The sequence below is a fragment of the Capricornis sumatraensis genome, chromosome 1 (genome assembly GCF_032405125.1).
Source record: "Capricornis sumatraensis isolate serow.1 chromosome 1, serow.2, whole genome shotgun sequence".
Taxonomy (NCBI): domain Eukaryota; kingdom Metazoa; phylum Chordata; class Mammalia; order Artiodactyla; family Bovidae; genus Capricornis; species Capricornis sumatraensis.
In genome coordinates, this window is record NC_091069.1 from 248672214 (window position 1) to 248698831 (window position 26618).

General features: G+C 48.1%; 1 protein-coding gene across 2 annotated transcripts in view; it reads left to right on the forward strand.

The window, feature by feature from the left end:
- Positions 1-14423, forward strand: part of UBASH3A (ubiquitin associated and SH3 domain containing A) — a 40090-nt gene extending 25667 nt beyond the window's left edge. Inside the window, exons 8-14 of one of the 2 annotated variants that reach the window (XM_068983660.1) lie at positions 4245-4348; positions 5894-6012; positions 7011-7103; positions 9368-9512; positions 10126-10232; positions 12729-12838; positions 14286-14423. In XM_068983660.1, coding sequence (XP_068839761.1) covers positions 4245-4348; positions 5894-6012; positions 7011-7103; positions 9368-9512; positions 10126-10232; positions 12729-12838; positions 14286-14423 — 816 coding nt within the window. The remainder of the gene's footprint in view (positions 1-4244; positions 4349-5893; positions 6013-7010; positions 7104-9367; positions 9513-10125; positions 10233-12728; positions 12839-14285) is intronic. The other variant, XM_068983669.1, reaches the window with a different exon arrangement.
- Positions 14424-26618: the final 12195 nt, after the last annotated feature.

Genomic DNA, 26618 nt, shown 5'->3' on the forward strand with positions numbered 1-26618 from the left:
GAAGAGGGTGACCCCCCACACACATAGACATATACATGTATACACACTCACATATACACACACACACACGTATACATATACACACATATACACATACACACAAATACACACACTACATACACACATATACACATATATACACACATATACACATATACACACATACACACACATACACACATATACACACATACACACACATACACACATATACACACATACACACATATACACACATACACATACACACATATACACACACATACACATATACACATACACACATATACACACACATACACATATACACATACACACATATACACACACATATACACACACATACACATATACACACACATACACATATACACATACACACATATACACACATACACATATACACATACACACACACATACACATATACACACAGATACACACACTACATACACACATATACACATATATACACACATATACACATACACACACACATATACACACACATATACACACACATACACATATACACATACACACATATACACACATACACATATACACATACACACATATGCACACACATATACACACACATACACATATACACACACATATACACACACATACACATATACACATACACACACATACACACACATACACATATACACACAGATACACACACTACATACACACATATACACATATATACACATACCACACACATATAAACATACACACACTCACATATACACATACACACAACTCACATACACATATACACACACATATACACATGCACACACACATATATACACACACATACACATATACACATACACACACATACACACTACACACACATATACACATACATACACACATACACACATACACACATATACGCATACGCACACATATACAGATACACATATACACATACACACATATATACACATACACATATACACATACACACATATACATACATACACACTCACTACACATACACATATACACATACACACACATACACACTACACACACATATACACATACATACACACATACACACATATACACATACATACACACATACACACATATACACATACATACACACATATACACATACGCACACATATACACATACACATATACACATACACACTACACACACATACACACATATATACACATACACATATACACATACACACATATACATACATACACACTCACATATACACATACACACACACTACACATACACATATACACATACACACACACAGGGCTGTGAACCTGTCCAGTGTCCACAGTGTCCACACACAGCTCTTGTCCAAAGCTCGGTGCTCGTGACCAAAGCTCAGTCACTCACGGGGCCAGGACACATGGTGGGGAAGGGGCAGAGACCCAGCCCTCCCAGTTTGCCATGCTCTCTCCCTAACTCTGCCACCAGCCAGCTGACTTCTGCCCCAAGAACCCACCAGCCCCCAGAGGCTGCCTCTAGGTCAGACAAGAGCTGATCTCAGGGCAGGGGACAGCAGAACAGCGTGAGGGCATCACGGTGACCTCTAGCCGGGTCCTCAGGGGACAACGGCCCAAGAAGAGGAGCCACTGACTGGGGGCCAGAGGCCTGCCAGCCCCAGGCAGACACAGATGGGCACCACCCCCTGCCTGCCTCAGTCTTACTGCGGAGGGGGAGAACTGGCCTGGACTAGGGCTGGGGGCCCCCTGAGGCCGAGCCCCCTCTTTTCAGATTGAGCAAGGAGAGGAGCTAGGTGGAAAAGCTCAGCCTCGGGCTCAGCCTCTGTGTGGACGTGCTGGTGTTTAGTGGGTGAGTCCCTGACACCAGTCCTTGTGAACGGAACCCTCCTCTGGTCTGAGACCACTTCATCCACGCTGCGAGAAAGGAAAACTGGCTACAGGTGTGCTAAAACAATCATGTAGCGGGCTGAACAACGGCCCCAAAGAAGTGAGGTCTCAATTCCTGCTGCCTGCGAAAGTTACAAGGAAACGTGTGTCTGCCTGTGGGGCTGAGATGAGGATCTCAGTGGAGAGGTTGTTCTGGATTATCCCGTGATTCTAAACCGAATCACCGAGAGCAGGGGTGAGATGTGCGTAGAAGAGGAGATGCAGCACTCAGGGAGAAGCCATGTGACCAGGAGGCACAGCCTGGAGCCACACACTGAGGCGGCCATGTGCCAAGGATGCTGGGGCTGCCGGGAGCTTAAAGAGGCAGGAAGGACCCTCTTCTAGAGTTTCTGAGGAGAACTGGCCCTGCGATACCTTCATTTTGAGCCTTCAGAACCAGAAGGGAACAAGCTACTTTTGTTTTCAGCCCCTGAAGTGGGTGCTATAACATCCCCGGTGATCTCAGCCCAAACATCCCTGGTGACCTTGAGTCATGCGTCCTCTGTGGAGTCCCCCCAGCCCACCTCCTGCACCACAGCTCTGCTCCCCCTCATCCTCTGCCATCTGTGACTCAACTTTCCATGCTTGTCCTCAGCCCCAATGAGACCCCCTAAGTGGGGCACCTGTGGACGACACCGTGTGTCCCAGAATCAGGCACAGGTGCTCCGGATGCTGATGGCACAAGTCGCAGGAGACCACGGGCCTGTGCCGATGTGGAATTTCCCATCCTGCTCTGGAACTTCTGTTCAGTCGCTCAGTCATGTTCGACTCTTTGTGACCCCATGGACTGTAGCCCGCCAGCTTCCTCTGTCCTTGAGATTCTTCAAGTGCGTTGTCATGCCTTCCTCCAGGGGATCCTCCCAACCCAGGGATCAAACTCGTGTCTCTCTATATCTCTTGCATTGGCAAGTGGGCTCTTTACCACAAGTGCCACCTGGGAAGCCCCTCTTCCCTGGTTACTCAGAGCTAAACATATACCCTGACACCAAGCAAAGAACCATCTTTAACATGCCAACACCTGGGTGGTTCTGGAGGGCCCCTCGGAAGAGGACAAGTGCCAGCAACAGAGGAGACTAGGATGGATGGATGGATAAATGATAGACAGATAATAGATACATAGAAGGTACATCGATAGATACATTAGATACAGATGGTCCCCAACTTATAAGGTTCAAATTATAATCTTTTGACTTTACGATGATGTAAAAGCAAACTCATTCAGAAGAATTTTAAATACGTGAATTCTGCCCTTTTCCAAGACTAGTGATGGGTAGTCCAGTCCTCTCTCTGGTGCTTGGCAGTGGCAGCACAGCCCCATTAGCCCTTGATCATTAGAGTGAAACACTAATACACTGATAATCGTGCTGTACCTCGACAGCCGTTCCGTTTTTCACTTTCAGTACCGTATCCAGCAAGTCACAGGAGATGTTCACAATTATAAAATACGCTTTGTGATAGATGAGTTTGCCCAGCTGTCACCTAATGTAGCTGTTTGAGCACGGTTAAGGTAGACTGGGCTGAGCTAGATGTTCGGTAGTTTTGATACATTAAATGCATTTCTGACTTAAGACATTTTCAACTTATGATGGTTTTATTGGAATGTAACCCATCACAAGTTGCAAAAAGATCTGTACTTATCTACATATCATATATATACATCTATTTTATCATGTAATATATATTTTATACTATTATGTTAATACTATAGATTATGGATTTCCCTGGGGGCTCAGAAGGTAAAGAATCTCCCTGCAATGAGGCAGAACCAAGTTCAATCTCTGGGTCAGAAAGTGTTTCATTCCAGCAGCCTGAAGGGACAAGACCAGGGTAGGTACTTGGAAGAAGAGGGAAGGTGGAAGACCAATGTGCTGAGGGGTGGACCATTCATTCCACTTTCTCTCCATTTCCTGTGTACACTCTAGTGCCCAGAACATTAAAGGCTGCAAGAAATTACAGATGATTCCTACTCCCATCTCATTGTAAAGGCTCAACAGGCTTCCCAGGTGGCACTAGTGGTAAAGAACCCGCCTGCCGATGCAGGAGACACAAGAGACATGGGTTCAATCCCTGGGTTGGGAAGATCCCCTGGAGGGGGGCATGGCAATCAACTCCAGTATTCTTGCCTGGAGAATCCCGTGGACAGAGGAGCCTGATGGGCTACAGTCCACAGGGTTGCAAAGAGTCGGACATGACTGAAGCGACTGAGTACAGCACCGCATAGCTTTTGAACAAGGACAGGAGGGATGCCTTGGAGTGGGGGCCGGGGACAAGTCTCAGAACGCAGTGGTAAACTTCAGGCGCCTCTCCTCCCCCCATCCCAGGCCACGATAGTGAGGAGAAGCGTCCTGGTGGTGCGCCATGGGGAGAGGGTAGACCAGATCTTCGGGAAGTCCTGGCTGCAGCAGTGTACAACACCCGATGGTAAGTACAGTCCTGGCAGGGTCCAAACGGAGGAATTAGAGCTAACACAGATCGCGTCTCAATATTCTTAGTCAGAGCCCTGGGGCACCATTCTTTACTCAGACTGGACTCCCATCAGAGCCTAACCTCCTCCCAGATCCTCGGCTTCTTTGGAGCCCTGTCCTCTGCCTCGCAAAGTGACCACAGATGAAGTATGAGTGAGGGCAAAAGACATCAATAGAATAGGTTCACATCTGGGGAGTCATAGATGCTCTCGAGAATATCATAAAAGTGACGGACCTTCTCTTTGAATGGAAAACAATTAACCACCTTCCGTGCAGACTCAGCTAACACTTTGGCATTTAATTAAAAAAAGCCTTTAAGGCTTCCAGTTCCAACAAGTCTCTGTCAATGGAAATTCTGGGGAGGTGGCTTCTAGAAAAATCTTGCATGGAACCTAAAAAGACAAGACATGGTAAACAGCCGCTACCTCTCTGATTGGTGAACTGTTTGAAGGCTGGGCTGGTGTGTTCACGCACCAGTGACTGACCAGCCACATGACGTACATAGAGCAGATCTCAGGAGAGGAATTTGGCTGCTAGAATCTGTTGCGGCCAGGACGTCTTGGGGATGTGTGAGAGGATGTGAGGGCTTGGTGTGTTCTGGAGTCCCCTGTGGGGATCACAGATAATCTGAGGATGAGATCAGACCTAACCCTACTGACTGTTTACTCTGAGCCAGGCTCTGGGCTCCAGGCATCTTCTTACTGACTCATTCAAACAACTATATCGTCACCCATGTTTTACAGAAAAGGGGAGTCAGTCAGCTGCCCCTAATACACAACTAGTCACTGGTGGTGCCAGAATGTGCACCAGACCATCCAAGCATAGAGTTCAAGGTCAAACTCAAGGTGAACCAAAGTGCTCTGAGCCTCTGAATGGATTGGGGTGAAGGCGAGGCAGTCCCAGTGAATCTCCCTGACGTCCACTACCCCCTGAAAAGTGAAAGTGAACATGAAGTTGCTCAGTCCTGTTGGACTCTTTGCAGCCCCGTGGACTGTAGCCCACAGGCTCCTCTGCCCGTGGAATTCTCCAGCCTGAAGCAATTGACTAATAACACACAATGCAGGACCCGCTCCTGCCATCTGTATTCCGGCCCACAGGCAATGTGACACCTTAAAGCCATGGAGATGGGTTGAATTGCACCTAATTAATTAATGCCAATTTGAGATTCGTATTGAGTTAAGCTAAGTCAGTCATGGAGATGCTTGTTCTTAATCAGGGCAGTTGCAAGAGAGTATCTTTGGGAGGGGTTTTGAGAGGATGAAGGTCTGGTGGTGCCTGCAGATGAAACACAGGTTTTCCGAGTTTGAGGAAATGTGTGCTGAGTAGAGTAGAATTTCCTCCTGAAATTCAACCTACATCGCAGGGTGCATTCAAGAGAAAACACCATTGACAACAGTTTAATTACTGTGCTTCAAATGTGGGTCTTGATCTTAAGCATTTAGTGGGGCAGGTATGACCTAACTTAATGGAATTGAACAATTGGTGCTTATTTATGCTGTAGGAAGATATTACCGGCCAGACCTGAACTTCCCTCGCAGCCTGCCCAAACGGAGCCGCAGCATCAAAGACTTTGAAAATGATCCTCCATTATCGTCTTGTGGAATTTTCCAGTGCAGGATGGCAGGTATGTTTGAGGCTCAACCTAGGAGGAATGGGGCTTCCCAGGTGGCTTGGTGGTAAAGAATCTGCCTGCCAAGGCAGGAAATGAAGGGTTCAATCCCTGGATTGGGAAGATCCCTTAGAGAAGGAAATGGCAACCCACTCCAGCATTCTTGCTGGGAGAATCCTATGGACAGAGGAACCTGGCGGGCTACAGTCCATGGGGTTGCAAGAGTCAGACATAATTTAGTGATTAAACAGCAATAACCAAGAGAATAGTAACTGATTCTAGCAATGATTATCACACTTGCACTGAGCCCTTGCCACGTGCTTTGAGGGCAGTAATAGCATTATCCTCACTCTGCTGATGAAGAAACTGAGGCCCAGAGAGGTTAAGTATTTGCCCAAGATCACACAGCAACCCAAGATCACACAGCAACCCAAGATCACACAGCAAGTAGGAAGCTCAGAGACTTGACCCAGGAATGGATTGGTGGGGAAGTCAGGAGGAATGAAAGGGACAAAAAGAACAAGAGAGAAAAGGAAAAAAAAAATCGGTGACCACTGTGTACACTAAGGATGTCATTATAAAAACTGAAAGATACATCCTGTCTTTGATTTTATTTCAAAATCTGTCCCTTTGGGCTTTTGTTTTGTCTGAAGTTCTGGTTTCACATGATTGACCTTGTGGAAGAGAAAAGGCCATTGAGCTCATCTGGTCTGCATTCTATGAATTAAGAAACTCAAATCTAGAATCGGAAAGGTTCATGGGCTCCTCAAGTCACACACTGGTTAACTGGAGGAACACACTAAAACCAGCTCCTCCCTGGGCGCATGCTAGCTGACCTTAATCGCAGTTTCCACCCACTCATCAGGCACAATTGTACGGGGTGCATACACTGGGGGTGGGATCATGGAGCTACAAAAAGCTTTCTTTCCACAGGTAGTAAGCTGCCCTCCGAAGTTGCCCCCTTGGGCAGCTACAGTGATAAAGAGGGCACATTTCCCACTGCTGTTTTCCAGGGGAAGCTCTGCTGGACAGTGGCATCAGGATCGCCTCGGTCTTCAGCTCCCCTGCCCTCCGTTGTGTGCAGACGGCCAAACATATACTGGGAGGTCAGTGAGAACTCCAGCGACCTTCTCACGTGGCTGTGACCTCATGGTTCTTCTCTGGGGGGAGAGGGCAGTGAGCAGAGGTGCAAAGAGAGTGGATGGCTGTGAATGACAGTCTAAATTTACAAGACAGTTGCGAACCCTGAGAACTGTGAGGAGGCACTGAGCCTGTTAGCATTTCTGGTAGGTCAAGATTTTAATTTGCCTTTGACCAACTTATGCATGCATTTTTTTAAAAACCTGGGGGTGAGTTTCTTCCCAGAGAACTGGGAACTGCTCTGGTCCCTTCTAAAGTACATTTAAACCAGTTCTAATGAGGTGGATGAAACTGGAGCCCATTAAGAGTGAAGTAAGCCAGAAAGAAAAATACCAATACAGTATAGTAACACATATATATGGAATTTAGAAAGATGGTAACGATAACCCTATATACGAGACAGCAAAAGAGACACAGATGTAAAGAACAGACTTCTGGACTCTGTGGGAAAAGGCGAGGATGGGATGATCTGGAGAAAAGCATTGAAACATGTGTATTATCATATGTGAAACAGATCGCTGGTCCAGGTTCGATGCATGAGACAGGGTGCTCAGCGCTGGTGCACTGGGATGACCCAGAGGGATGGGATGAGGAGGGAGGTGGGAGAGGGGTTTCAGGATGGGGAACACATATACTCCCATGGCTGATTCATATCAATGAATGTCAAAAACCACTACAATATTGTAAAGTTATTAGCCTCCAATTAAAATAAATAAAATTTTTTAAAAAGTCTAAAATGCAGGCCTCCCAGAAGCAAGGGGAGGGGCTCCTGGGAACTGTTCAGTGCTGTCAAAGCCTGCTGTATGTTAGGAAGCCAGCGGCAGACCCTTCCATATGAGTGTCTACCTACAGGAAGAAGCAAGTCCCTGCCAGAGGGGCAGCTGCCCTGGAGGCCCCAGTTCAACCCCCACCCCAAATGGGGAAGAGGGCATGAGACCTGGGTCACCCTAGGAGCATGGCAGTGATGGGACCAAGAACAGAGTGCATGGACACAGGGGCGGGAGTGAGCAGGGGGCTTGCCTCCATGTTCTCAGAGACACAGAAGTCAGGTCACCAGGTGAGCACAAGGCAGGAGGCACTGAAGTTGGGACACGCCAATCAGGAAGGGGACTGGGACGGAAACGTGGAAGTACAGGGTGACCACGTGAGACCACGGGCACGGCCCGATGTCAAGACCCATCAGCTGGGCTGGGGCAGGTGTGGGCAGGGAGGAGCCAGGTTAACCCCGGACAAGTCTAAGAAGTGAACACAATGAAACAGCAAAGGGCAAGAGATGCTGAGAGTGTACAAAGGAGGGCCAAGGAGACAGAGCTGAGATTTTAAGCTGCCTAAGAGGGGAGTTAGAGGCTGGGGAAGGTGAATGATCCGAAGAAAAGAGTGGGCTCCATGGACCGAAATCCCAGGAGGCAATAGGAGGGCTGGAGTCAGATACGAGAGGGAGGAAGCTGTAGAGAAAGGAGGGTTGGCTGGACACAGAGGAGAGAGAGGTTGGCGCTGAGCTTAGAAGAGTGGTGGAAAGGATGTCATTGGAGGAGGAGTTACCGAAGGTGTGAAAAAAAAAATCAGTTTATGGAATATATTTTTCTATAGCAAAAATATGTACTATTTTTGGCAAAACAGATCATGACTTCCATTTCCAGTTTTCTAATTTACAATAGAAAGTGGAGCTTTTTTATTTTCTCATTAAAAAAAATCCTAGGGAAGGGTGAGTTGGGAGAGTTAGAATATTCTAGAAGATGACTCCCATCCACCCTCCGCTTTGGCTCGGTCTGGGCTAAGTGTTTACCAGGATGGCGCTTCTGTGTGACTAACAGGCTCCACGGTTGTTCGTCTTTTCCGAGGATCAGTGGACCAGCCAAGTCCTCGTGGGTGCACTCCTTCTTAACCTGAGAATGAGCCCAGGTTCCGTGTGCAGTGGGACATGCAAGGATAGGATGAGCACCAGGGTGCTGTTGGTGTCTCCCAGATCCCAGGAGACTCTGGTCCTTCCTGATGGACAGAGGGTCATCCTGTTAGCCTCCAACTGCCCAGTGGCTCTTGTCTGAGAACTAGCATGACTGTGCATCATCACAGGACAATATTCACCAAGTGAAATAAAACCACATTCCGCCCCCACCCCCCACCCCCCCCACCCCCGCAAAGGGTTGATTTAGACCTAGAAAGAGACTTATTTACAGAAAGCCAAAATAAACCCTGAAGATGATAAATACTTGTGTTCTGTTGAATTCAGAGTTCAAACTGGAGAAAAAAGTTAAGATAAGAGTGGAACCTGGCATCTTTGAATGGACCAAATGGGAGGCCGGCAAAACCACCCCCACCTTCATGACCCTAGAAGAGATGAAGGAGGCGGATTTCAACGTCAGCCTGGATTACAGGTGAGCCGCCTCATGATGTCTGCAACTAGGCTTCCTCCTTCTTGTTAAAGATGAAGATGACGGTATAATTCACGAGGAACCACTGCAGTGGGGCGTGGCGGAAGAAGAGAGATGGGACTCTCCTCCAAATACAAGACCCAGTGGGGATTTTTCAACCAGGAGAGGGGTGGGATAGGCAGTTCATATAAGAATAGGGCGATTCTTGCAGACCTTAAACGATCCTTACTGCACACAGGTGGGGGACAGACATGTCTGGAGGTAGAGGGGGAGTCGAGTTTGCTCAGCTATCCAGGGTGGTCAGATACAGGGGGTGAGGGGTTCTGACTGAACTCGGTCCACAAGGTTGGACGTGAAGCCTACAGGTCAGGCCCACTGAGAAGAAGGTCAGGGAGCCCAGCTAGCATCTGTCAGCCAGAGAACCGCCCGTAGCTGGCTCTGCCATCACAAGCCTGTGTGACAATGCAGGCTGCAGCCCCCAACACCAGCCCTTTGCTGGTTTTGGGCACAAAACTGGAGGCTCACTGCTGACCGTGAGCCCTAGCTAGAGGCAGAGCCATCTCGCTCCTTCTGGTGACACGTGGGCCAGAATGGCAGCTCCCCTCCCCTCCTCCAGGCCCGCCTTCCCCCTCGCCTCTCTCCTGCCGGCCGAGAGCTATGATGATTACGTGCACAGGTGTGCAGTGAGCATGGAACAGATCGTCAGCACCTGCCCACAGGATGGTAAGTGCCCCAGCGACCTTGGTACCAGCAGCGGGGGCCGGGGTCCCTTACCTCTTAGTTGGAAATGGCTGATTTTGAACCTAGGAATGCCCTGACCTCCCCTCCAGTTTCCCCACCTCCAGAATGCTAGACACTGCCTCTGTAGAGACACATGCCCCCCAAACCTGGGGCCCCCAATTCTGGAACCAATGGGACCCAGGATAGCAGGGTCAACACAGACCACCCATGCCTACTTCCCAGGAAACAAAAGTAGAAGCTAAGAACCAACTACCAAATGTTGGGTCCACCCATGCCTACTTCCCAGGAAATAAAAGTAGAAGCTAAGAACCAACTACCAAATGTTGGGTCATGACTAAATGACAATTCAAACAAAACATCTGTTTAAGCTGATGGCTGAGACCATTAGAGAAATTTAAATATCGAAGATGAATATGGAAATATTAAAAAAAAAACACTGTTAATTTTGTTAGTGGGGTAATGGTATGGCAGTTGTGTAAAAATGAGAAGTCCTCATTTAGAGATGCAAACCGTGGTACATCCTGCAAAGTACCGTGATGTTTGGGCTATGCTTTAAAAACTGCATTAAGTGTCCATCATCCAATCAACAAATTAAGATGAGGTACATATGTACAATGGAATACCACTCAGCCATAAAAAGGATGAAATTTTGACATCTGTAACAGCATGGATGGACTTGGAGGGCATTTTGCTAAGTGAAATAAGTCAGACCGAGAAAGACAAACATAGCACTTGTATGTGGAATCTGAAAATTCAACAAACTAGTGAATATAACACAAAAAGAAGCAGACGCAGAGATATAGAGAATGAATGAGTGGTGGGAGAATGAACCAGTGGGCAGAGGGAAGGGGTAGGGAGGGGCAAGATGGAAGAGGGGAGTAGGAGATACAAACTGCTGCTGCTGCTAAGTCACTTCAGTCGTGTCCGACTCTGTGCGACCCCATAGATGGAAGCCCACCAGGCTCCTCCGTCCCTGGGATTCTCCAGGCAAGAACACTGGAGTGGGTTGCCATTTCCTTCTCCAATGCACGAAAGTGAAAAGTGAAAGTGAAGTCGCTCAATCGAGTTCGACTCTTAGCGACCCCATGGACTGCAGCCTACCAGGCTCCTCCATCCATGGGATTTTCCAGGCAAGAGTACTGGAGTGGGGTGCCATTGCCTTCTCCAAGGAGATACAAACTACTAGGTATAAAATAAGCTGCAAGGATCTACTGTGCAATACGGGGAAAATAGCCAATATTTTACAGTAACTATGGATGGAGTATAACTTTTAATATTGCAAACACTATATTGGATGCCTTATATAATATTGTACATCAACTATACTTCAGTAAAAATAAAAATACCTCGCAGGGAAGGATGTCAGGTAACAGACAGATGATACCAGATGGGCAGAACATCAACAACTGTTGGAGCTCCCTGATGAGGACACGGGGATTCATCAGACCTGCCTTTGGGGTATATATGAAAATGTCCATGGTGAAACATGAAAAGCCAATCCTATAAGATTTAAGTTAGCAAGTGTGAACATCAGCTATGTGTCTGGCATCAAATAGAACATCATGGGAAAATCTCAGTGAAGAAGACGCATAATCTACCCTCAAGCGATTTGAATGTTGTTAGAGGAAAGGGGCAGATATGTCTGGAATAGCGGGAATGTTACGGGCTTCACCTGTGACTCAGTGGTAAAGAGCCTGCCTGCAGTGCAGGAGATGGAAGAGGTGGCCTCCAAAGTCATGGTGCCATTGCAACCCCTTGGACTGTAGCCTTCCAGGCTCCTCTGTCCATGGGATTCTCCAGGCAAGAATACTGGAGTGGGCTGCTTGCCTTCCTCCAGGGGATCTTCCCAACCCAGGGATTGGACCCTTGTCTCTAGTGTGTCCTGCATTGCAGGTGGTTCTTTACCACTATGCCACCTGTGAAGTCCTCACAGTCACGTTAGGGCAACCTGAATGGATCGCTCTGTGGGCCAGGACTTTCCAAGGAAGCTCGGGTTCCAGTTTCCTCCTCAGGTGGTGCAGTGGGTACAGCCCCAGGGTCTCCCTGACTCGGCAGCAAGTCTAACACCCCAGCCTGGCTTCATCCCAGCCTTGGCTGCCCATACATGTTGCCCTGGACTCTGGAGGTCCTTCCATAAAGTGAGAGTCCTCTGTGGTCCATTGTGATGACCAGCTGATCAAGCTCAAGTTCACAGGCCTGGATGACACAGCTCAGAGCATGGCACTGTCCCATCCCAGAAGCTCGAGGGCAGGTATGTCTATGCCGGCCCCGTGTGAGGATGCAACAGGCTCAGAAGACCTTACATGCAAACCAGAGGCCAGTTGCCAGTGTTATTAACCTGTTATCAACCACGCCTGCCTCCACCCAGGGTCGCCAAGGCCTCAGGGCAACACAAGTGTATTCCACCCGACCACTTTGAGGCCCTGATAAGGGGCATCCTCTGTGCCTGCCCTGACTCGGGGTGCTTTCCTCCCACAGTGGGCGTCATCCTGGTTGTGGGCCACGGCTCGGCACTGGATACCTGTACTCGCCCGCTGCTCGGGCTGCCGCCCCGGGACTGCGCAGACTTCGCCCAGCTCGTGAGAAAGGTACGTGCCCCCTCTTTTCTCTTGGAGCCACAGAAGCAGGCAGCCTGAGGATGCGGGTTCCCACACCCCCTTCTCAGAACAGAGACAAATGTCCTGAACAACCCAGGGCAGCAGGAACCACCCCCCTCCTTGTCCCCTGAGAAGGTGTCCACTGGCTCTTGTGCAGAGGGTGGCCTCAGGCGTGGGACTATCAGAGGATGTCTGTCATCTTTATCATCACGGCAGCTTTGGCCATTTGCTGCCAAGTTAATATAAACAACAAGACAGAGGACTTTTATAATCAGGTCATATGATAAGTCCTTACCACTCTAGTAGTCAAGCACATGGTCCATTTGGCGAGGGTAGGTGCAGGGGTTGAGCAAACTAAGAAAGAAGAGAAAGAGCAGTTACTGGGCTGGCTTGCTCCGGGGATGGGGTGGGTGAGTGGGGAGGCTGGAGACAGACAGGAAGTAGCCCCTCCCTCTAGCCTTTGGAGTCATCAAGCCGTGGAACATAGGAGCTTGTTGAAGCTGTCAGAGTGCCCGGTGCTGGGCCGGGGTCAGCTATTGATGTCCAGTCATGAACTCTCTGGACCCCATGGACTGCAGCACACCAGGCTTCCCTGCCCTTCACTGTCTCTGGGAGTTTGCTCAGATTCTTTTCCATTGAATCGGTGATGCCATCCAACCATCTCATCTGCTGTCATCCCCTTCTCCTGCCCTCAACACATACTGAAAAATCAAGTGGGTGATGGATGTATAGAGAAGGATAACAGGTGCACCAACCTGTGGAACATCACCCAGCAAAGCAGAGATGGCTTTCCTCCCATTGGCGAGATGAAGGAGGCAGGCAAACTCAGGACTCAGCCCTCCCCATTCCCTGCCCCAGAGCCCTACTCAGGGACAGACTTGCCCTCTGCCCCTGTCCTTTCATCAGGTTAATCAGTTGATTGAAGAACAACCTTGAGGCTGGGAGTGCAGCAGTGCAGATAACACCTGTGATGAGCAATAGGTCCCTGAGCTGGTCACGGCACCATTGCTGGCCACAGCTTGTTTGCTGCAGGTGTGGGCAGCAAGGTGTCCCTGAGCCCCCAAGTGGCCTGGGGACTGCAGAAGAGTAGACCCCTGGCCTGGCCTGGCCCAGCCAGCACCTTTCTTTGCTGTGCAAAGCCCTTGGGTCTCTGAGCCCCTCCCTGCACTGCCAGGAAAAGATACAGTCCTCCGTCACCCTGAGATGCCATGGCACCCCCAGTTGTGACATTCAATGAGGTCTGCAGACACTTCCCACTGCTGTGGGAGGGGCGGGGAGTCCCCCTGGGGGCCGCTGTGTTGGATGTTGGTGCCAACTTCAAGGTCACAGTGCTAGCATGGATGTATTGTGCCAGGCTTCAAGGCTGTTGGCTTGAGAACAAGTCTAAAATCGATCGACCTGGTATGGAATATTAATAACTGATTTAACTCTGCTCCAGATCCCGTCTCTGGGTATGTGCTTCTGCGAAGAAAACAAAGAGGAAGGAAAATGGGAGTTGGTGAACCCGCCTGTGAAGACACTGACTCACGGCTCCAACTCTGCGTTTAACTGGAGGAACTGGATCCAGGGCAACTGAAGGCACCTCTGTGTTTACATGACTCACATTGGAGAGAAGGGACTCCTCAGAGGCCGTGAGACACTGCTATCTAGAAGGGATGCTGGTCTCCCCGAGGTGATTCGTAGAAGCACAAAATGCACTTTCAGACACCCGAGTGTTGGCCATCTGCCAACCGCCACCCTCCGAGCTAGGTTGTGGGGACACCATCTTGTACCCTGTGCATCGGCTGTGCCTCTTGGTGGGGGATGAGGACCCGTGACTCTGGTTCCAGGATTTAAAGACCCACCCCAAGCCTATCCCAGGGAAAATTCCACTTTATATGTTTTTGTCAAGTTCCCAGCTATTTTTCCTTTTTCTGTTTCAGTCACTTTTGGGCTGTTTCCACACAGGCTGAAGGAGGTAAAATATTGAATAAAATGGTGCAAGGAAACCACCTACCAGATCAAAACCAGGAACCGAGCTTGGTGTCTATGACCTGCTGCTGCTATAATGAGTAAGCCCACGGTGGTGATTAGAGACCCAAGTTTTAAACACATACACGTTTACTCTGTTGCAGCCCAGCAGGCCAGCAGTTCTGAAATGGGCCAGAGGAGTACTCTTCTTCCACAGCCCTCAGGGAGAGTCTGATTCTCTGTTTCTCTGGCCTTCAGAGGTGCCTACACTCCGGCCCCTGGCACCTTCCTCCATCCTCAAAGGCAGCGGTGGCGCCCCTTCAGATCCCCTGCTCCTCTACCCACACAGCCACGTCGCCTTCTGCTCCTGACTCTCCCATCTCCCTTTTGGGAATTCCCTCAGATTACACTGAACCCACCCAACAATCGGAATAACTCCCCATCTCAAGACCCTTAACTTAATTCCACCCACAAAGTCCCCTTCGCCATACCATGTGACACAGCCGCAGGACCAGGGACCAGGGCGTGCACCTCTCAGGGGCCACCCTTCAGCCCATCACCCCACAGTCCTCTCAGGGGCCGCCCTTCAGCCCATCACCCCACAGTCCCTCAGGGGCCGCCCTTCAGCCCATCACCCCACAGTCCTCTCAGGGGCCACCTTTCAACCCATCACCCCACAGTCCCTCAGGGGCCGCCCTTCAGTCCAGCACCCCCCAGTCCCTCAGGGGCCACCCTTCAGCCCATCACCCCACAGTCCTCTCAGGGGCCACCTTTCAGTCCATCAGCCCCAGTCCTCTCAGGGGCCACCCTTCAGCCCATCACCCCCCAGTCCTCTCAGGGGCCACCTTTCAGTCCATCAGCCCCAGTCCTCTCAGGGGCCACCCTTCAGCCCATCACCCCACAGTCCTCTCAGGAGCCACCTTTCAGTCCATCAGCCCCAGTCCTCTCAGGGGCCACCCTTCAGCCCATCAGCCCCCAGTCCTCTCAGGGGCCGCCCTTCAGCCCATCACCCCACAGTCCCTCAGGGGCCGCCCTTCAGCCCATCCCCCCACAGTCCTCTCAGGGGCCGCCCTTCAGCCTATCAGCCCCAGTCCTCCCAAGTACATTGGGCTATTTATACAGAGGCCAGGATGGAAGGGGTTATGACATCCCCTTGGTGCAGGGCTTACTCAGTTTCTCTTTTTCTCCATTTTGATCAAGTGGAGCTGGGAGAACGGCTTTGAAAAATGGAGGGGGTGGGTCCCGCCCTGACTATCAGGAGAGAGAAACCAGAGAGGACCCCCACCCAGGCACAGTGAAGCCTCCAGGGATGGTGCATCCAAGGGTGCTCTGACTTTGAACAAGCTGGTCCAGGCAGTCAATGGAGGGGGCACTCAGCTGCGTCCTCTTACCCCATCCTTGCCCAAGAAGAAGAATTAGCTCTCAGAGTGCTCAGAGGGAGGGTGCGGTCATGCTGAGACACGCTGCCCGACCCCAACACCTCCGTTCTTTTCTGGATACACCAGTGCCCCACTGACGTTCCTAATCATGATGGTGAATAAAAATGTCACAAGTCAAGCTCATGGGATTTACACAGTCGCCACTTCTTTGGGGTGGTCCCCAAGATATCTGGGTTCACCCTCTGCGGAGTGAGGCTTCTGGGTCTCATGGCCTGAGTGATGAAGCAGGCAGACCACCACCTCCTCCTCACTGGACTACCTGTGGGGGTCTACACCAGACAACAAGATGGATCTGAACCTCAGAGCTTGAGGTCAAGTATGCAAGAAGCGCAGTTCTCTTTATATCCTATAACGCTGGTTGACAAGACCTCCTTCTGCGACAAAGGTAGAAAAGCCCTCTTCTGTCATTCTTGACTTCTAGAATGACCCTCAAGTGGGAGGTGGGAGGAGTGGGCGGGAGAAGGCTGGAGAACAGAACTATGCTGGGGAGGGGCACGGAGTGGGATGCCTTTGGAAGCTTTTCATTATTTGGCATAAGTTTTTTGTGAACTAATAAGCCAAAAAAAAAAAGAAAGAAAAAATTTCTGAGCACTTTCTTCTTTCCTTTGGCCCTGCTGGTCCTCAGGGTTCACAAGCCTCATTCGACGCCCTGCTGATATCATCTGGAAACAGACATCCTGTTCCCACAAGCTCCCACCTCCAACCCTCCCCTCACATCATCTCTTCAATGTCCTCACCTATAGACAGGAACAAAACTGGAAAGGAACCCTCCAGCGTGGTTTACTCACATCCCCGATTCAGCAAACGCTGTCTATGAAACTGGGGGCACGATGACTGGGATTCTTCCCAGCTGAGCTTTCTCAGAAGGGAGGAGGCTGAAACCGGAGGAGGAGCTGGCCTAGGTCTGGGTTGCCGAGGAGCCGGGGATCTTGAACTCATACCCGTGATGGAGAAGCACTGAGCTGCAGATTCTGGGGCCACAAGTCCCTGCTAAAATGCTAAAGTTTCTCTGAGAAGAAAGACCCGTCATGTTCCACTGAAGCCAGTCTTATTTTAGAGCCAAATATGAGAAGCTTCAGCTACGAGTTGTGTTGCTGAATCCTGTCTTCCCTTCCAAAAATTCGTTAAGATGAAGTCCTAACCCCAGCATTTCAGAATAGAACTTTTTTTTTTTTTTCTGGACAGGCCTTTAAAGAGGTGATAAAAGTGAAATGCACTCATTGGGGTGGGCCCTAACCCAAGATGACTGGTGTCCTTATAAGAAGAGGAAATGAGGACCCTGACACACACAGGATGACCATGTGAGAACATGGAGCAGATGGCCATCCCTATGCCCAAGAGAGAGGCCTCAGGAGAACCAGCCCCACCCACACCTCCACCTTGGATTCCCAGCCTCCAGAGTGTAAGACTCTAATTAGCAACTGTTTTTTGAGCTGCCCAGCCTATGGCACTTTGTCAAAGCAGCCCCAGGACACTAATACAGAGCGTGAAAAACACTGATGCAAATGCCAAAAACAGATGTTTCTGAAGGGCTGGACCAGCCAGAGGCATGCAGCTCCGCACAAGGAAGATAATACAAGTCACACCAACCGAACCCATTTAATGCATCCAGATTCATGCATGACCTATTCTGACTCTTTCTGTACCTATTTTCAAAGAGCAAACACAAAAATCTGACTCCCTGTGGGCAGCTCTTGCAAGGAATAAAGGCAAGAACCCAGGCCACACAAAGATCCTCTCATGCTGGCCCTGGGGAAGAATGAGGTCTGGGGACATTGTGCCAACACCCTGAGCTCCTCTCCTCCCACCCCATGTATTTCCCAGAGTCCCCAAGGGAGCATGGGTGCTTGAGGAGGGGTCTGTGGGACACTGCCCTTCTCAGCCCCCAAGTTCATGAGCCTCTGGTGTCTTTGCCAACCTGCCACCTAGAGGAGGGCCAGGCAACCACCTAGGTCACGGCCAGGGCTCCCAGAACCTCTTTGCACAGAGACAAGTTGGGGTTCTCACCTTCTCCCAGGCCCTTTATTGCTTGGACTCAGGGGCTCACAAAGGTCTACAAACAGCTCTAACTGCTCCTCCCACTGCATCCATATCAGCACAAGGAGCCGTGGAAGATGAAGTGGGAACAGAAACATCCTTCCCACCCATGCACGTGCAGAGCCCCTGCTCCTTCCAGGCAACTGTCACGTGGAAAGCCAATCGTCAGTATTTGCAGATGCCTGGACCACAAGCCTGGAACCCCATGAAATAGACTGAAATCCTCACACCCCAGGAAGCGAATTCAGCAACGTGGCTGAGTTCAAGGGTGAATTCAGATGGCAATAGCTTTTCTTTATGGCCACATCCTTAGGGGCTACAATGCAGGCCATGTCCTGTTTGCATGGCCATGATAGCACAACGTAAATGCCTTAGGAATACACTTACAGGACTGATGAACATAGCTTCTCCCTGAGGGACACAGAGGAGGCTGGGGTGGCTCCCACACAGAAAGGAAGACTCAACATCCACAAAGATGTGTCTCGTCAATGAACCCACAGAGGGATCACAGTCAACTGAAAACTCTAAAAATGACTTTCGAGGGAGATAAGTGGAGCTGAAAGTTCATGTGGAAAAACAAACATCCCAGGAACAATGAACAAATTCCAAAGAGAGTGATGGGGGAAGGAAGGGAAGTAACCCCAAGAGGTAGTAAACACGCTATAGAGCTACTGTAGTTAAAACAGTATGGCAGGCATGCTGGATTTCAGGCGGAGAGAGCAGAAGTATAAATAGAAAACAGGGGTTTATGTTTGTTAAACTGGGTGATGAGACGACTGGGGGTAATTGGATGGTTAAGTCAGTGATGTTGAGACAATGGGGTCACCATCTGGGGAAAGGAAAGGTGGGATCATCCCTCACTCATCGCAAAAAAAAAAAAAAAATCAAAGATTTAAATGTAAAAAGTGAAATTGTAGAAGTACTAGAAGACACCATGTGAGAATTTTTTTTTAAGTATTTCAGAGTATGAGGAAAGCCTTTGTAAAACCATGACACAGAAATCTGGAACTGTAAAAGGAAAAAGAGATAAATTCAACTAAAACATTTTTCAAATCTGCTTTAAAAGGCACCTTAAACAAAGTTTAAAAGTACAAGCTGGAAAAGCCATCCGCTGCTCCCTACCTGCAGCCCCCTCCTCCCGGGAGCTCTCCTGCAGTCCAACCCTCCCAGCCTCTGCCTTCTGTACCCCAGGGACCCCCGTGCCCTGAGCCATGCTCTGCCTTGCCCTGCTGTTTGCTGTCACTTGTTTGTGTAGACGTCACTTGTTTCAGAGGGTGCAGTAGTGACTGGGTGCCAAGTTCATTGTAAGCCAAGGACCTGGGCACAGAGCGGCACCCAGCCACCTCTGAGACAGTGATGCACCTGCCAACCTGCTCCATTCACATGGTCCAGGGTTTCCCAGTCTTGGCTCTACTTATACTGGGGAGGGTCTATGGTTTGCTGTGGGGGAGGTGCCTTGCACATTGAGGGACATTCAACAGCATCCTTGGTCTAGACCCAGTAAGATGCCAGAAGCACCCCTCCTCCCTATTACAATAACCAAAAAGTGTGTGTGTGTGTGTGTGTGTGTCTGTGTGTCTGTGTGTCTGTGTGTGTCTGTGTGTGCTTAGTTGCTCAGTCATGTCTGACTCTTTTGCAACTTCAAGGACTGTAGCCTTCCAGGCTCCTCTGTCCATGGGATTCTCCAGGCAAGAATACTGGAGTGGGTACCCATTCTTTTCTCCTGGGGACCTTCCCGACCCAGGGACTGAACTCAGGCCTCCTGTATTGCAAGCAGGTTCTTTTTACCATCTGAGCCACCAGGGAAGCCCCCAAAATGTCTCTGGACATTGCCAAACGTACCTGGGAGCAAAAGAGCCCTGGTTGAGAACCACTGATGCATTCCTTTGGCAGAGATGCTGAATACCCTGGTCCTGGGTGATGACATGTCAAGGCACTCAGGCTCCCCAGGACCCACACAGGTATGCCAGCAGAACCCCTGCTGGGTACACATGCTACTATGGCGACAGATGTCAGAATGAATAGGACCCTTCTTGAGCAGAGCAGCTTGTGATGATGCGAAGCGCAATAGGTGCCCGTGAACAGATGTGTGAGTGGCAGGGATACTCTGCTCTGACAGGCGCCTGAGTCCAGTGGCCAGAGCTTTCTGTCCTGGTGGCCAGTCCTGGTGACAGTCCAGCCTTGCTTCTAGTTTTTTAGTGTGTTTGACTGAGTCTTCCAACCAAATTCTAGATCTTTAAAGTCTGTTTGTTTGTTTGTAAATTTTTAACTTTGTATTGGAGTATGGTTGATTTACAATGCTGTGGTAGTCTCAGGTGTATAGCAAAGTGATTCAATTATATATATATAATATATATCTCCATTCTTTTTCAGATTCTTTTCCCACATGGGTTACCAGAGTATTGAGTTCTCTGGGCTATACAATGTGTCCTTGTTGATTACCTATCTTAAATATAGTAGTGAAGTGAAAGTGAAAGTGAAGTCACTCAATAGTGTCCGACTCTTTGCGACTCCATGGACTGTAGCCCACCAGGCTCTTCCATCCACGGGATTCTCCAGGCAAGGATACTGGAGTGGGTGTATGTTAGTCCCAACCTCATGATTTATTCCTCTCCACCATCTTACCCCTCTAATAAACATGAGCTTGTTTCCTGAGTCTGTATCTGTTTTGTAAGTAAGTTCATTTGCTCGCATTTTTAGATTCCACATAAAAGCAATACGATATGAAAGTCTGCCATGAACACCCAAAGGCTGTAGAGTCCTTGGAACCAGCACATGATCCTAAATCAGAGTAATCTTCTCCTCAGTTCCTCCCTACACTCCCCTCTACCCAAGTCCCAAGGGCCAGCAGAGAGTGTGGATGCACAAAGATTGACAGAAGTGCTTGAAATAGGTTCCATAATGAAGGTGACGTTAATTACTCAACGTGTATAAACATCACCTCCAGCATTGTGTATAAACATTTCCTCCAGCAGAGGAAATGTATGGGGTTCAAGAGATCCAGGTGTGAGCTCCAATCTTGTCTTTACTCATGAGATTGAAGACACAATCTCCGTGTGCCCTGGGCCCACCATTGTGACACTGGCAACGTCCCTCACTGTTCTGGAGGAAGCCTCATTCTCTTACCGGTGGGGGGGGGGGGGGGGGAGGGGGACTGATCGGGAGTGTCTCTGATGTTTGTTAATTTCCGTGGGGCAAATACTCCTCTCACCTTGGTTGATTCTGAGCCACCACCAGTGTTGTAACAGTTGATTTACAAAGTGCCTGAGAATTTCAAAACCCACTCTCTTGATCCGGTATGAACTGGCTGAGAGCACCAATGCTCCGTTGGCTTAGTGGGAGGGGCTTTGACCGGCTTGTGGGCACTATCACAAGTGCATCAGGCTGGTGCCCACTTCCTGCAGAGGAAAACCAGTCTCTTTCACAAAATGGGGAGAGGCAGGAGGAAGGGGCCAGATCAGAAGAGACCGTGGCCCTGGGCTGGGAAGAAAGACTCAGAAGAGCTGGGCCTGGGGTTCAGAGTGAAATGCTAGCCTCCAAGGTTCTCTCTTTTGGGTTCCCAGTCCAGTTGGCGACTCTGGCACCTGCACCCTGCCTGGAAGGAGCCCCTCCCCTTGCCTGTACCCAGCCACCCCATTCAACTGGATGCCGCCTGCTTCCACGCCCCCCACCCACCCTGACCTGCTGCCTCCCCCACACAGGAAACGGACACACTTCCTCCGAGGCAAGACAAAGCCAAATACTCCACACGCTGAGTGAACTCTGGGAGGTGGAGGCGTCAAACTACCAACTGAACTTGACTTTTAGAGAGTTTGTAAGTTTTACAAGGCTGCTCCATCACAAAGGAAGCCAGCTGTATCTAAAGGTCTTTGCAAGTGTCTGCAGAAAATTCCCAGAATCCTTAGCTTCTCATTCCTGTCTGGTTCCAAGGAAATGCCATTTCCAGCTGTTGGGTACCATTTTATTCTAAGACTTCAGCCTCCCAAAACGCTAGAAACCAAACATACACACACACACACACAATCTTCTCAATGAAGTAAAGATGTCCTGGAAGAAATCATTCCCCAAATGAATGATCTGGAAATCTCAGATTTCTCCTTCTCCCTCCAAAAATGTCTCTTTCAAGCCATAACTCATTATCTTTCACGCTGTTCCATTCACAATAAGATGAGGATCTGTTAGTGCAATAGGCCAAATACTGCAATTTCCAAAGAAACTATAGCGTAAAAGCGAAAAAAATCCCCAAAGAGAGGTGCTCTAAATGAGCCATAGGTAAGCTCTCCCCTAGAACCCTTCCTGGAAAGGGAGTCCAGCTTATTTTAGCAGCTGATTCTGGAAAACATGTTTTACTGCGTTCAGTGGTCCTTGAACAAATTTTGCTCTTCTTGGTCTGGGTGCTAACAGAAGGGCAGACACTGTACCCTGGCTCACATCATCATTATTAAAAAGTGGGGATCTCAGAGCTTATAATCTGGGGAAACACAACCAGCCTTTGAGGAAAGCAGGAAACTCTGAATAAGCCATCTAACCTCTTGCTTCTCAAAATTGTGGTAGGATGGACGTCACCTGGGAGCTTGATGGACATGCAGAGTCTGCATCAAAAGTGAATGAGTCCCAAAGGTAACTTGTTATGGGACTTGCTTTCTCACCGTGAGCAACTAGAAATCTGGTCTCAAAAATATATGAAGTAGAATTTTTTAGATGTTGGACGTGTGAGACTGCGGCAGTGTGAGACTGTGATGATTGAAAAGGAAAACAAACAAACAAACAAAAATGAAATGAGCCCTAATATCATTGCAGCTTTCTAGTTAGAAGTAATTTCTAAACCAGAATGCAGGGAAGGAAATACAAACAGAATCTAGAGATCTTCCACAGTTGAGTGATGGATGAAGCGGAGAGAAATGGTAGGACAAGGAACACAAAAGGAGGGAGACACAGAGAAAGAGGTCTAGAATCTACATGGAGGTTCCCTTGAGTCCCCATCTGAGCAAGAGTAGAGAGAAATTCCACCAAGTCAGGCAATGAATGACCACTGAACCATAAGCAAAATACTTCTCAGAGGTTACGTGTGTGTGAAACACTTAAGTTCCACCAGTCAGCATGCAGAGGTTCTCACTGAATATGTAAGGCATTCAGTAGGGGCCAAAAAAACTTACATGTTAGTGACAAACCTAGATAGGGTATTAAAAAGCAGAGACATCACTTTGCAGCAAAGCCCATTTAGTCAAAGCTATGGTTTTTCCAGTCATCATATGTGGATGTGACAGTTGGACCATAAAAAGGCTGAGAGCTGAAGAACTGATGCTTTTGAATTGTGGTCCTGGAGAAGACTCTTGAGGGTCCCTTGGACTTCAGGGAAACCAAAGCAATCAGTCCTAAAGGAAATCAACCTGAATATGTATCGGAAAGACTGATGCTAAAGCTGAAGCTCCAATACTTTGGCCACCTGGTGTGAACAGCTGACTCATTGGAAAAGACCCTGATGCTGGGAAAGACTGAGGGCAGGAGAAGAAGAAGATGACAGAGGATGAGATGGTTGAATAGCATTACTGACTCCATGGACATGAGTTTGAGCCAACTCTGGGAGACAGTGAAGGACAGGGGAGCCTGGCATGCTGTGGTCCATGGGGTTGCACAGAGCCAGATACAACTTAGCAAATCAGCAACAACAACAACAACAAATCAGGATACCACCCAATAATTTGAACAGGAACATTTAACATAAAGAATTGTGAACTGTAACAGGGGAGTAAGTATAAAAATTGAAAAAGAATACTAAAACACAACTTAAAGCTGAAGGACAATATCCAAGAATGGACAACTGTGGGAGGAGGGCTTCCTCCCTGTGGCTGGGGTTCAGACCTCATTGGAGACAGTATTTGCAAGTCACCGGGTGCAAAGAACTTTGCTAGATTGTGCAATCCAGAGTTGGTTCACAGCAACCATGGAAACAGGAAACACCCTGCAGGTACAGATGGACCAAAGCTGGTGAGCCAGTGTGCAGAGAGGGATGGGACATTGGAAGTCCACTTCCCAACAGAGTGGCGTGAAGCCTGGTGTCCATGTCTGAAGGGCCATATCCAGGTGGTGATCAGACTGTGTTCAACATTAAAAGAAAAAAAATAAAATAAAATAACCAGAATCAGAAATAGAAGCTCTTTCCTCCTGAAATTTCCCTCCAGCACCCTCTGCTGACAAAACTTAATATTGTGCTTTTTGAAGAGGAAGAAGAATCATGTCCTACTGTTTCCAACCCCATGAACTGAAGGCTGCCAGGCAAGTTTTCCAGGCAAGACTACTGGGGTAGGTAGCCAATCCCTTCTCCAGGGGATCTTCCCAACCCAGGGGTCAAACTCAGGTCTCTGGCATTGCAGGTGGATTCTTTACCATCTGAGTCACCTGGGAAGTCCCACTGAAGATGAGACAGGCTTAAAGCCTCATTACTGCAGCACAGGAGAATCACTGGTGGAGCAGGAGCTGAGAGGCAAACAACTGATAAATGACATGAGTCACATCTTAGCAGTGGGACAGATACAGAGTAAAAGGACACTTTAGACCTGCTCCAAACAAATATAAAACAAAAACATCAAGCCAGTCTTCAAATATCTTAACTGTGAGACAGAAAAAAACTCCAACAGTCTTCAATGAAGTACAATAAAACCCAGAGCTCAATATCAAACTGACAATGTCAGACATGTAATTGAAAATTACTAGACAGGAATTCAGCCTTTGGTCAAGACGGAATTAGAGGGATTGGCTCTCCTTCTTGCTAGAAATGGAAATATATACATAACATAATGGTTATTGAGCTCTTTTACACCAGGCCACAGAGGACAATGAACTCTGGGAGAGAGAAACAAACAAGGTAGGCCATACAATTGCCTGTCTTCCTGCCTGGGGACAGAGGGTCAGATAATAGTACAGAGAGGGAGAGCCTAGGCAAGCCCAGCAGGCTGCCTGAGTAGATGAGATGGGGTGAGAGGTTGCAGTGACAAAACAGCAGGAATTCACCAGTACCAGACAAGAAAGTTGCACAGAGAGAACTGCAGGGACGTGTGGATGGTAAACTTCAATTATTCAGCGGTGCACTTATTCACTTCTTTGGCTGTTTCAAGTCTTAGGTGCGGCACATGGGCTCATTATTGCATCAGTATACCAAACTTCATTGTGGCACACAATCTCAGGAGTTGTGGCGCACAGGCTTAGTTCCTCTGCAGCATGTGGGATCCCAGTACTCTGACCAAGGATAGAATCCATGTCCACTGCACTAGAAGGTGGATTCTTAACCACTGGACTACCAGGGAAGTCCCCAACACACTTGCTTAAATCAAGTATCTTGAGATGAAAACTACAATTTTAAAACTGAGGCTTAAAAACACACTGGATCGAATTTATGGTCAATTAGACATTGCAGAAGAAAAGATTGGTAAATTAGACCACACAACAATAAAAACCAACCAAATAAAAACAGAGAAAAATGACTGACAACAAAATAGAACACTAGTAAATTGTAAGAAAATCTTGAGTGGGCTAGTGCCTGAAGAACTGGAGTTCTTGAAAGGGAAAGGGGAAAAATATTTTTGAAAAGCAATGGCTGAAATGTTTCTAAGTCGGATAAAAAGTACAAACCCACAGCCAAGAATTTCAACAAACTCCAAGCACAAGAAATATAATGAAAATTACATGAGAAAAAATATAATCAAATTGTTCAGAACCAGGAATAAATAGAAATCTTAAAAGTAGAAAGAGTAAAATTATACAAAACATACAGAGGCACAAATTTAAGAATGACTGCAGACTTTGTGTCTGAAATAATACAAGTAAGAGGAATGTGGACAAGGATCTATAAGTATTGAAGGAAAACCTGTCAACATAAGGTTCTATACCAAGTGAACACATGCATCAAAAAAAAAGTGAAATAAAAACTTTTTCAAATATAAAAAGCTAAAGAAGTTTATCACCAGCAAAGCCACATAATAAAAAAATATAAAGAAAATTCTTTTTCAGAAGGAAATGATGCCAGATGGAAATCTGAATGTATACCCCCAAAATAAAGAATATCTACTGTGGTAATTGGATGGATAAGTACATAATATTTATTCTTATTGTTATTTTTGAGACCATGAGCTAGAGAGACAAAAATAATAACAACGTAGGATAGGGTTTGTAATACCTGATGAATTAAAATACAGGGCAACAGTAGACTGGAAACGAATGGAAGGATTATATTGTGGGATTCTTATACAACATAGCAACTAGTATCCTATCACTTGAAGGCAGACTGTGAGTATTTAAATATGTGTACTATAGACCCTAAAACAATTGCTAAAAAACAGGAGAAAAAA